The sequence below is a fragment of the Lycorma delicatula genome, chromosome 1, assembly GCF_047948215.1.
Source record: "Lycorma delicatula isolate Av1 chromosome 1, ASM4794821v1, whole genome shotgun sequence".
In the NCBI taxonomy this organism is placed as follows: domain Eukaryota; kingdom Metazoa; phylum Arthropoda; class Insecta; order Hemiptera; family Fulgoridae; genus Lycorma; species Lycorma delicatula.
The window spans coordinates 349461163-349473822 of NC_134455.1; the positions used below are offsets into that span (position 1 = coordinate 349461163).

At 26.4% G+C, this 12660-nt stretch overlaps 1 protein-coding gene across 1 annotated transcript in view; it reads right to left on the bottom strand.

The window, feature by feature from the left end:
• LOC142318414 (solute carrier organic anion transporter family member 74D-like) overlaps positions 1–12660 on the bottom strand; it is an 85344-nt gene that overhangs the window by 21576 nt on the left and 51108 nt on the right. The window contains exons 5-7 of the mRNA XM_075354999.1: positions 9219–9359; positions 3485–3616; positions 604–768 (exon numbers count right to left, since the gene is read on the bottom strand). Coding sequence (XP_075211114.1) covers positions 604–768; positions 3485–3616; positions 9219–9359 — 438 coding nt within the window. The remainder of the gene's footprint in view (positions 1–603; positions 769–3484; positions 3617–9218; positions 9360–12660) is intronic.

The window sequence follows — 12660 nt, forward strand, 5'->3', positions numbered from 1 at the left end:
AAATAAATTATCAAAATTTAGCAAAACATGTTATTTTGTGTATGTCTGTGGAGTATTTTTCATGGTAACATAATATACTGCAATTTCCTTTTTCATATTGGTTTCTTCTACTGTGCGTAAAGTAGAATTTATTAAGAAAATATAGTATTTGACTGAGGAGACCAGTAAGTTATGTTGTGGACTTTATACAAACCATTTTTTTTTTTTTTTTGTTTAAGAGTGTAAAAAAGAAAACTTTTTATAAATTGTTAAAAACTAATTAAAAAAAAAAATGGTTCTTTAATGATATTTAATGAATAATACATTAATGATTTCTTGAATAGTATGTAGTGTGAAAAAAATGTAGTAAATACAGAAAATAATCTCAAATATCGTACCTGTGACAAGATAACTTTTTATAAATTGTTAAAATGTCAATTAAAAAAAATAAAGTAATCTATGTGGTTCTTTAATGATGTTTAATTAATATACATTCATGATATATTGATTAGTATCTATTGATATATATTGATATATATATTGATTAGTATTATGATATATTGATTAGTATCTAGTGTGAAAAACTTGTTTAGTAAATATAGAAAATAAGCTCAAATATCATACCTGTGACAAGATTGGCTCTAGATGCTGACTGTTGAAACTGAGATTCCATATATTTTGGTAAAAATGTCCAGTACCCTACCATTCCAAACATGTAGAATAATGTGCTTAGCATGTTCAGTATTAATAATTTATTGTTTAGTAGCCGCCTTAATGTTTCAACAAAATCTGTAAAAACCATTAGAACGTGAATAAATTAATTATATATTATAAATTACCAAAAAAATTATTATATATTTGTAATTGTAGAAGCAATATTACTTAAAACATAAAACAATCAGAAGATAAATTATGAAGAAAACTGTGTGCTTTATCAAAAGCACTTTACTTCTAAAACTTTGCATAAGTAATTTATTTATTTATTGGTAAATATTGTATAATGAATGTTTTGATTTGTCTAAATGTATTATTTGTTTACTATAGTTGTTATTTATAACTTTTTCACTTCTAAGGATGATTCATAAATAATCTTGGACTTTATTTCTTTTCAGAAATTTTTTTATTTTTCCACTAACTTTTCTCTCCTTCTTTTGGTCCATCCACTGTGTTTTCTTTTCTGTTTCTCTTGAAATGTGGATTCAGCCAACATAAGAAAAGATTGTCTGTTGAAAATTAGTTCATATTTAATCATTTTAGCTCTTTTTCAGTTTCTTTAAACCATTTTATATTTTTGGTTTTCCTTTTTTGAAAAAGCTAAGTAATTTATTTTTTAATCTAGTTTCATCCAATTTTTATAAGGGAATATAAAATTTTGAGTTTTTATTTCATTGTACAATCTATTTTATCAGATTTTTGGTAAATTTCTTCTGATTTTTTAAGTAAATATTATCATTGACTTTTTGGGCCACCGATTTTTCTTAAAATTCTTTTTTTTAAGTATACATTTTTTCCTGAAAAATTCTGTATACTTTCTGCACTGTTTAATGTTTCTGGTAAAACTACATTTTTTGTATTTCTTAATTTCGTGTTAGATCCTTTGTTGTAAATGTTCCTTGTAAGTTGATAAGCCACTTCCATTTGTTGTTTTATTCTTTTCTAAACATTCAGAGTAATTATTTCACCTATATATTTATATTTTTGAATTCTTTTGATTGTTTTTTCATCTGATTTCTCATTGTTTGAATTGTACTTTTATTATTGGAAAATAATTTTGTTTTTTCGTATGAAATTTGTTGACCGATTTTGTTTGCACAATTTCTAATTCTTGAATTTTGATTTTCATCTCAATTGCCTTTTACCAAATTTATCAGATCATTAAAAACACTAAAACATTTATATTTAAAGATTTAGATTTTGTTCCCATTTTTATATATTTGTTTATTAAGTATTTGGGTTTTTCTATTCCATACTTGAATTACTTTTTCCTGATCGAAGTTGAGAACAATATTGGTGAGGGACTGTCGACTTCTCTTCCTTCAGGGCTTTTATTTCAAACATTTTTGAAATTCCACCTAAAAATGTAACTTTTGAATATGTTTTTGTTAATGTTTACTGTTTTATTATTGATCTTAAATTCTTTAAATGTTTTAACAAGAGATTCTATATGGAAAGCCTTCTTAATGTTTGCATCATTCTCTTTCAACTCTTGGTTGAATTCTATTTAATAATGCTTTTAATAAAATTTTGTACGCGAGAGAGAAAAGTGAAATTCCTTTGTAATTGTTTATATCCGTTTTATTACCTTTTGTTTTGTGTAATAGATGAATTAAGATATTTTCCAATCTTTTGACATTTTTTCCTTAAAGAAAATTTCTGGCATTTAAAGCATATTTCAGCATTTCTGCTTCAATATTATCTTGACCTCTGGTTTTGCTATATTTAAAATTTTTATTGTTGTCTTTGATTTCAAAGAAGTCTGTAGGTTTTGAAATATGGCCTTAAATTCTTTGAATACAAAAAATTCTGCCAGAGCTGGGCAATTAAGCAATTTTTCAAAATATTGTGTTCATGTAACAAATTGTCTTGGGAATTCATTGTTATTTTCCCTTTCTCATGTTTTAAATTTGTATACATTGCTTGAAATATATTTAATTCTGATTTAATAGTTTGATAAAAATCTCAGGTGTGGTTTTTACAAAATTTCTAAAAGTTAAAATTTAAAGCTTAAATTTCATGAAGATCTATAAAGTAATTTTTCATACTACCTGTTTTTATTTATAATTCTTTTATAACATTTATTAAATTATAAATAATTTACTGATCAAAAATTAAAAAAAAATTATCAAAAATGTTTTTTGTAGAGGGCCAATTTAGTATTTTATTACACACAATTTGACTGTATGAAAAATTTTTATTAGTAAAACAAAAATGAATATAACTAATTCTGTTGATTATTGTATGTAGTTAAAAAAAATTGTCAGTTGTTAAAAAAATAACTTTATACTACTACTTTACCTATTAGGTGCGTCACATGGGTGTGACATACACTTAATATTAAAATTGATAACTGTAAATATGTTACATATAATTAAAAATCATGTAAGAACAAAACGTTACATATGTATTTATAAAAAATGAACAAGAGATAATTCTAAAATAACAATGCCATAAATATGGTTAAGGAATGAAAATATTCACTTTGTACAATGAAGTAGTAACTTCCTTGTTTAAATGAAATACATTCAATGATTTTAGCTTCAGAAATGGTTAAATTTTACTGGCATTCATAATGTATTTTGGCAGTAACATGTACTAGATTAACAAGGTTATTACAGAATTTGGGCCACTTTTTAAAATGTTTAAAACTGTTAAAATGGAAAAAAAGAGTGTAGTCTTTAAAAGTTATCCAAAATATGAAAATACAACTCCACTGAAACAGTTACAAAAATTAAAAAATCATTTTTCAAAATTGAATTTATAAAAATAGTTTTCTGTTTTTACATACCTTTAAATGATTTCCTAGCTTTTGGAGGCTCAACCAGATCTTTTCGTCGGATAGCAGCCCTTGGCAAAGTCTTTGGGAAGAAAGCCATGAAAAGACACAGGATGAGGTTGAATACTCCAAGTGGAATCCAAGCTGGTAAAAGAAGCCCAATATTTTGTTGCAACATGATCATTTGATTCATTAGTAACCTACCTTCTGTAGTATACTGTAAATCATTTTTGAACATATTAATTTCTAGGTATGCATTATTACCAACAAATATCTTCTTTTAAAATATTACTTTTCATTCGTCTCATCTCAGTATATTTTTCTTTTAGAGGAAGTAATAGATCAGTGTGTGTGTGTTTTGATTAATGAAGAATTAGAGATAAATAATTTATTCAGTTGTCGTTAATACACAAAAATAGTTAATAGTTTATAAAGAATAAATGTAAAACTGTGAAGATAATAAATAAATAAATAAAGTTAACAGAGAATAAATACAAATTTTCCAAAATAGTAAACTGAAAAAATATTTTAGTAAAACTTAAATTTATGGTAAAAATTATACAGACAAAAGAAGCAAAGATCTGCATAAATTTTCTGGCTATGCTGGGAGAGTTATGAAACTTTGGCTGTTGAAGGGATTTGTCCTTTTTGGACTACTTCTTATGAAGAAAATTAAGTAAAACATTAAAATATGTAAATATGCAAGTAAAGAATTATATTAAAAAATTCAACTATTAGTAAAATTTTGAGTTGTGAAACCCATGATGACTGATTAGAATAAAAGATTTAATTGATAAAAAATCTGTTGATAATTGTAATGAAGTGTTAAAAATTCAGGTGATAACCTAAAGAGGTATGAATGCTCTCAGTAAAATTGACAATGAAGAATCCTTTAAACCATTCGTTCTCATAGTGGGTGATAATGCCCCCTTGTGAGCGTTGGTGGTCTTGAGGGCAGTGGTAGAAAGCCCACAGAAAATTGGGGGTGTTCAGGTGGTCTAGAAAGGCGATAGCTGATTAAAAAAAAGGCAAAAATTATTTTTTCCTGATACTTCAAACTAAAATTAAATACCTACTGCACTAGAGTACAAAAAATTAAACGAACACCTATATTTTATGATAAAAAATTATTGTATTTAAATACAATACCTTTTGTATTCAAATACTTTAACTTTGCAACCAAGAGGCTTAGAGAGACGAATAAAAAAATTAAAGCTTCAATACTCTACTTTTTGATAGTATACTTCAGATTTCAAAAATTATCAAATTAAAAAAAAATTAGTGAGAACAGTTTTAAAAATTTGAAAGTTTTTCTTCATGTTTGATCAAGTACAAAATTTTTCACTAAACTGCATTAAAATTGTTTATAAGCTTAAGACTTTAGCTTTAATTTCTTTTTTTTATATGTCTATCTAAGAATTTTCTGAACCGAAATATTCCACTTTAAAGAGAAAAGACTACTTTTGTCTTTAATGATGCATGTCTCCTGATCTAAGCAATGTATTGATTCAAATATATATGGAGGGTTTTTTAAATGCTGTTTTTAAGAGCGCATCTTAAAAACAGAAACTGCAATTATTAGTGCTAACAAATGGTAAGTTTAAAAATTTTGGGTGCACTAGAAAATTTTGATTCTTGATGTGGTGGTGGGCAAAAAAGTTTGAGAAGAGTATAATTTAACATCGATAGCTTTTCCTTTCCTTCAATGAAAACGCAAACGAAGGCTAATATACAGATGTTACTTGAGTGTTTTTTTTAATGCATAATAGATTATGATTTGTTTTTTAATAGAGAGTCCCTTTTTTAATAGCGACTTGTTTTTTTAAATATGTAGTAATATTAATGCATGATTTTTTTCTGAATGTTTTGTAACATGCTAAACTCATCCTCCAAATTACATTTCATGCACTAATGTATGTATCATCATAGCTTTAAAAATAATAGATTCTATCTACTTCACAAAACAACGAGGCTGGTGGGTGAACAAGTTTGAGAATCAATGCTTTAAACAATGTAATTGTCAGTTATGTTTCTTCCATATTTTAAGTTTCTGGCATATTTACAACACATTTATTTAGGAATATTACTTTTTAACATTTTTTATTATTTTAATGTAAATATTATCATAAAGACAGGAATGTTCTATTAAAAATTTAAAAAAAATGTATATATTGTATTTCATTTTTTAGTCAGAATTATGAAAATAAAAAAAAAAAAATTAATATCTATTTCCTACAGTTGTAAATAAAAATATTTTTACACAATTTTTTTTTTCTATGCCTCTGTTGGGCCTCCTAAGGAGTCCTCTTAGGACTCCTAAGGTTTTTTATTTGGCGGACAAAGTTGCTATTCAATATTGTAAAAAAAAATGTTATTTTGAACACTAACAATTTCACACAGTGTAGGAATTATTCTGTTTTTTATTTTATTTTTTTTAAATCTTTTTTTTACGTAAAAATCTGTTTTTTTGCTCAAGTGTATCCTTTCAGTCGTTAATGCAATTACTTTTGAATTCTATATTCTAGCTACAGTGCTACCTTAAGTTTAAAATTATTGACACTTGCTCCCTGGAAATAATCTTATTATGTGGTCACTTTTTGTAAATTATCAACCAGTTTACGTGATTGTTTGACCAACATATTTAAAATTAAATAAAAATATTTTTAAACTTATTAAAATATTGTTGAAGAGTTTTTAAATAAAATACTAATTAAACAAACTTGAATTTATTACTACATCTTCATTTAATGTGATATATACTCAAAACATTTTTAATTATTGCCTCAGAAATATTTATTATTTTTTTTTGGTACGAAAGAGCGGGCATCAACAGGTATGGTCAATAGTCTGGTGCAAATTGGTAGCATATGAAAAGATGCCATGCCTGACCACGATTAGAACCCAGTATTTCAGCACAAAATGCTGAGACACTACCTACTCACCCATGGTGGTCGGCAAATTAATTTATTTATTAAACATTTAAATTATTTATTTCTCGATATATTTGTATTGTATTATATCTTTTATTTCATATAGTCATTTTTTGTGAATTAAAATAAACTGTAACCAGTTTTTTATGTTTAATTATTTTATATTTTGTGATTCTAGTTTGATTGAATGTTTTTCTACTGTTTTGCTTGGTCTTATTTGCTTAAAGGAAAAACCTTTTCTGTTCCATGGAAAAATTGAAAATCTTTGGTCATTATCAGACTTCAGTTAATGATAACATGCAAACAAACTGCATTTAATAATGTTGTTGAATTTTGTGATCTATTTGAAGGAGTTTTCAAACATGTCTTTGTCCATTGGTATTTTATTCTTAATTCACACCCTTCAGTTTTGAAATGGTAATTGGGGTTCAAGGTGTTGTAGAACAATTTGATTGCAAGTGGATGCAGTTTACTATATTAATCAGGATCAAAGTCTTACTTTTTATTGAAGTTTATTCATATTGGATTACTATTCATTCATATGACAATATCTAGAAGAAATATGTTTAGGTTGTAATTTTGAATTAGAGCTTTGCTAATTACTTGTTAGCTTATAAAATACTTGTGATAAAAGTCTATACAATGGGGGTGCTGAAAAGTTCTTGGACCATCCAATGACTTACTTAACCTTAATGCTTGTTATTATAGTCTATTGTGAAAAATTTAACAGTGATTTTAAGATTATTTGAGTTAAAAATTCAGCAAGACCTGAGAGGAATTAAATTACATAAGCTCCTGTAACTATTGTTCATTTATACTTTTTATTTCTGTCTGAAGTTTAATATCTCTTGAGGCTACCTCAAGAGTTAGAATGAATTTTCAGATATAAAAATCGGCTGTCAGATCATTGTCTGTTACCCTTGATTGTGCGACTCATGTTGACCGATATTTTGAAAATTAAAAACGATTACTTATCCTTTTACTTATTACTGTCTCAATTGCTCGTACATAAATATAAATACAAGCAATTGGCTAAAAAAAATAATCAGCTCTACAAAATCTGTCAGCAGTACTGTTTCTGGGCAATTTAGCAAAATATTTTGTTTTGATGTTTTGAGAAAGGAGTTATGCTTTTGTTTGCCATTTTTTTTTTAAATTACCAAATCGTTTTTAAAAAAATCTTCCAAAAAATTTATTTCATACACAATTAAAAAATTTTCTTTTACATGTACAGTATTACTCTCTTGATGAATTTTTTAATAATTTTATTTAGAAAAATTAATAAAAAAAATAATTTCTACAACCCTTCCAACATGTACTAAATATGTACCCAAATAATTTTCATAAAGCCATCTGAATTGTGATTTATTCTGTAGTTATTTTTTATTTATTTAGTATCTTCATATATTTACCTTAAAATTATTCCATGTTTTTATACTTTAAACAGTTAATATAGAATTCGATTACGAATATGTTTTTTATTTTACAATTAATTTTATATTTGTTGCTCTGATTAAGGTTTTAACCATGGTTTCCCAAGGCAAATGTTGAACAGTTCTTTTCAATGAAACTTCATATCTATCCATTACTGATGTGATTTATGTAATGTATATTAATGTAATTTATTTATTTATTTTTATAGCCAGATTTGGAGATCTCCTTTGTAAAACTAGAAATATCCAGGGAATTTATTGGTTTACATTCATGAGCTGTTGTATGTAGTAACTATTGATAAAGTGGTTCTAAAATAAATGAATGTGATGAAAAAAAAATATTCTAAATTAAGTTTGCCGGATTTAGAAAATTCTAGAAATATTTTTTCTTTTATATTTCAAGAAAAGAATATTAATTTACGTAAACTAACAGTAACCCCACTATCACTTTTAATGATCCTTGGCTACACTTCTTTAATTCAGAGACCAGTCATGACTAGCACTTGGATTGTTTACAAAGAAAGAAATGCAAGACGTAAACGTTAGCAGAAAAGGTGTGATCATAATTTTTTTAGTATAAGAGAGTTGTTTTAATGATTTCAAATGGGTCAAAAGATAAATTTTTAATATTACTCTGCCTTGGTATGTTTGAAAAAAAAATAATTGTTAATAGAAACTGTAGAAGGGCGTACATAAGGCTGGAAAGGCAACAGATGATCTAGGCTGAGAAGTAAATTTGGAATTTGAGCACATAGACACCAGAATACCTTAGCAGTGGTTTATTTGAACTTTCTTTTTTGAATTTATTACATGAACTTTAAAAATAATAGTAGCTGAGGATGCTGAACTTTAGGGAAAATGCATCATTTTTTTATTTTATTTTTTATGTTAAAGATTAGTTTAGGTTTTTTGGGTGTCGTTTTACGTAGCCAGGCTAAAAAACTTTCAGCTCTCCTTTTTACATATTAAAAATGATAACTTTGAACACAGCATACCTAATTTTTAGAGTAATAAATATTAACTTCGCTAGTAACAAGACAAAATTGAACATTTTTTTCTGTTGCACTTTGCTATGGAGGTAATTGTGATAAAAAATTATCTTAAAATTCTAGCTAATATTATTACTTTTAGATTTTCCTGATTCTAGAAATTATAGGTTGGGCATATCTGCTATATTCTTTTTTTAATTGGTATAAAGATTTATCAATTTTTTTATTAAATGAAAATATTTCAAAACTACAAAAGTGGTTAGTGCTTTTATAACTGAAAAAGTAATATATCCATTTATAAGAATTAGGATAATTGTTATCCTAACAATTATGAGCCAATTTCTTATAAAATAAATTACTTAAAATAAATATGAAAGTACAGTTAATTACTTACCATACCACCATGCTCCAACCCATCGAGGATCATTGATGCCAATTTTCGGCTTTAGTGACGGATCAATATACTTTTCAAGAGAGAATGATGCTAAAAAGAAACCAACTGTTGGCCCAAGCATTCGAAGGAAGGCAGTTATAGCTGTTATAAATAGGGGAAAAATTCAATTTAACTTATATCAAAATAAATAAAAGTAAATATTATTCTTTTAATAATATATAGAAATGTTAGATTTACAAATTGAGATTGTTGATTAGCTTAAATAATGCAATTTAAGTACACAATTTACTTTAATTATATAATAAGTGATTTTATTTTCTAAGCAAGCTAGCAAAAGGGTAGAATAACTTTCCTGGAAAAGGTGAGAAATATACCTGGTTATCTAGGGTAGCTGGAGTTTCCCTCCTATTACTAAGAGGAAAATTAAAAGTATGTAATTAAAAAATTATTTAAAAAAAAACGTTTTTCTGCTCCTTTGAGTAAAATTTTGATGTTCAGGATCCATGGTGACCATATCTCTCCATCACCTTGACCAATTGTAATGAAAATTAAATGGTGTTAATGATCTATATTCAGAAGGTCATTGTACAAAATTTCATAAAAATTGGTTTTATTTCAGTCTGAAAATATAAAGAAAAATGATATTTGATGCAAAAGATGCAAAAAGGTTTTGACTTATTATCCCCCACCATTGAATGAAAATGCTCAAAAATGCATAACCAAAGTAACATATTGATGTATTGAAATAATGTAGTCAGTATACGAATGTGATTCTGAGTCCAGAAACAATAAAAAAGAAAAAAGTTCTTTTCCCCCATTTATTGGGTTAAAATATCAGACATCATCAGTGTGTTTGCTACGTAATGAGCATTAAATTATTTGAAAAAGTTTAACATTTAAGTAAAGAATTTTGAGACATGGAACCCATGAGATCCATATCTCTCTGCCCCATTGTCTGAAAATAAATTAAATTGTGTAAATACCCGATATACAGAAATTTGCCAAATTTTACACAAATTGGCCTACCTAGTATGGAGATATCAAGCAAAAAACAGGCCAACATCAATACATACATGCATTCTTATTGAAATACATCCTTCCAGAATTTTTCAATGTTACACCCATTCTTTTTTTACTTTTTTGATTTTCAATGTATTGAGCTGCTGGTTATTACAGTTATTTCCTTGTGAAAATCTGTTAGAAGAAAATTAATCACAAGAATAAACTTATTTCATAAAATTTAAATTACTTTTTACTATTAACATTAACTAATACTTTATATGTTATACTGTTTTTATATTATATATTTATTCTTTTGGGCATAAAGTTTACTAAAATTTTATGGATTCCCATTCCTTTAAACGGATACATTAGCTTGTCTTTAATGGTAAGGTACAATGTTCTGAGTCACTGATTTATTTAAAATACAGATTAATTTTAAATATTACTAATTAGGAAATTTAAAAATTCTGAATTCTGTCCTGTTCTATCTGTACATAAATAGTGTTCATTAACAAGTTCAGAATTATGATTTAATTTGTAAATATTTTTTATTTAGTAACTTCACATATGTATTTACCTAGGTATTATTTCATGTGTTTATATTTTGTCCTTAGTTAATAAGGACTTGAACCAGAAAATTTTTAATTCTATAATTGATTGTGTATTCTGTAATACTGCTCTGACCAAGGTTTTACCACGATTTTGTTTGAACAAGCCAATCAAATGCTAGGCAAATTCCTTTATCTAATCAAAGGTCTAGCATATATACCCAACGTGATATACGTAATTTATTGTTGTACTGAATCAGAATAAAAGTATTTAAAAGGTTTATTTATAGCAAAGATCATTTTTTTGTAAAAATAATGAAGCAGTTATTTTTTAATATTATATTTATTCCTTTTGGTTTAGAACCTATCAGTTGGGTGTAACACACAGTCATTGACATACTATCACATGAAATAAATAGATTTTCATTTAAAATATATATGTTAATTAAAATTAAAATGTATTTATTCAGAGCTCAAATTTCATGCAGTGTAATTCTTGTATGAACTATAACATGTTTTGTGAAATTGGTCCCTACATCCCACCACACTGGATCACACATACACTGAAACACATTCCATCAAAATGTATTTTTTAATTGGAAAATCTGTTATGATAGTTTATAAATAATGAAGTTTTCATATTACATGCTATATGGTTATAAAAGTATACCTTATAAAGGATATAGTATACTAACTGGGTCAAATTTGGGTTTGAGTTTTGCAGATCTTGAAATTTCATTACCCCTTCAAAAAAAAAAAAAAAATTATTTTAGCATTGAAAAATTCTGTAAAGGGAACAATTTTTTTGCTGTTTTTTGCTTGATACTTGCAGAATGGAGGATTGATTTAGAAGAAATTTAGCATAATGATTTCTGTATGTGGTGAATTGATGCCATTTAATTTTGGTCAAGGAGGCAAGGAAATTCACTCTTCATGGATCCCTATCTCCAAATTTTACTCAAGGATAAGTAAACTTTCCTTAGATAGCCAAAGTACTTTGCGATGGTGTTTGGTCTTATTCAAATCCCCATAATGGGGTGGGGCAAAAGAATGTTTATTTTTTGCTGTTTTTTGACTGAAAATCATGTTTTGTACTAATTAAATGGTTTCATTATATTAGTGTGTTACTTTATGTGTTTGGATAGTTATTTTAGACTAATTAAAATTTTTATTGTCATCATTTGCTTGATATTTTGAGATTGGATAACCAGTTTTAATGAAATTTTGTATGTCTGAATATGGGTCTTTGATGGCATTTAATTTTGGTTACAATTGTTGAAGAGGTTGGGGAGATATGATCACCACTGGCCCTATATTTCAATATTTTATTTGGAGTTGAGTAATTTTTCTACATACTTCAACATTTCTTAGAAAATGTGGTTTTTGTTATGTTCCATCAAACGTTAAATTAATAGGCAAAGGGTAAAAAAATTTTTTTCATATTTTTTTTTGTATCTCAAAGCTTTCCTTATTTACCGGCTAAAAAACATCTTTAAAAAATCTATGTGATTTTATTCAAAATCAATTGATTAAGGAGTAGTTGTCTATCCTTAGGAGTAATTAAATATTTTAATAGCAATTTGTCAAATAATTTTGAAAGTTTGTACAGCAATTGGTTAATAAAAAATGTAAGTATTTTTTGAGTTGAAGGAAACAAATGAGGGCAGGGGGGAGGGGTGTAATTTATATACAGGATTAATTTTGTACCTCAATAATGGTTCAGATCAACTTTATAACTTTCCAGACTTCAGTGGAAAAAGTTATGCAATTCTTTGCTGGCTTTTCTTTTGCTACAATTTGCTTCTAATTTTATAAAAAGTAGCAGAGTAGAGTTTATTTTTCTTTCTGTGAGAATAGGCTGCTCTCATTTTAAATGGATACATATTTAGTGC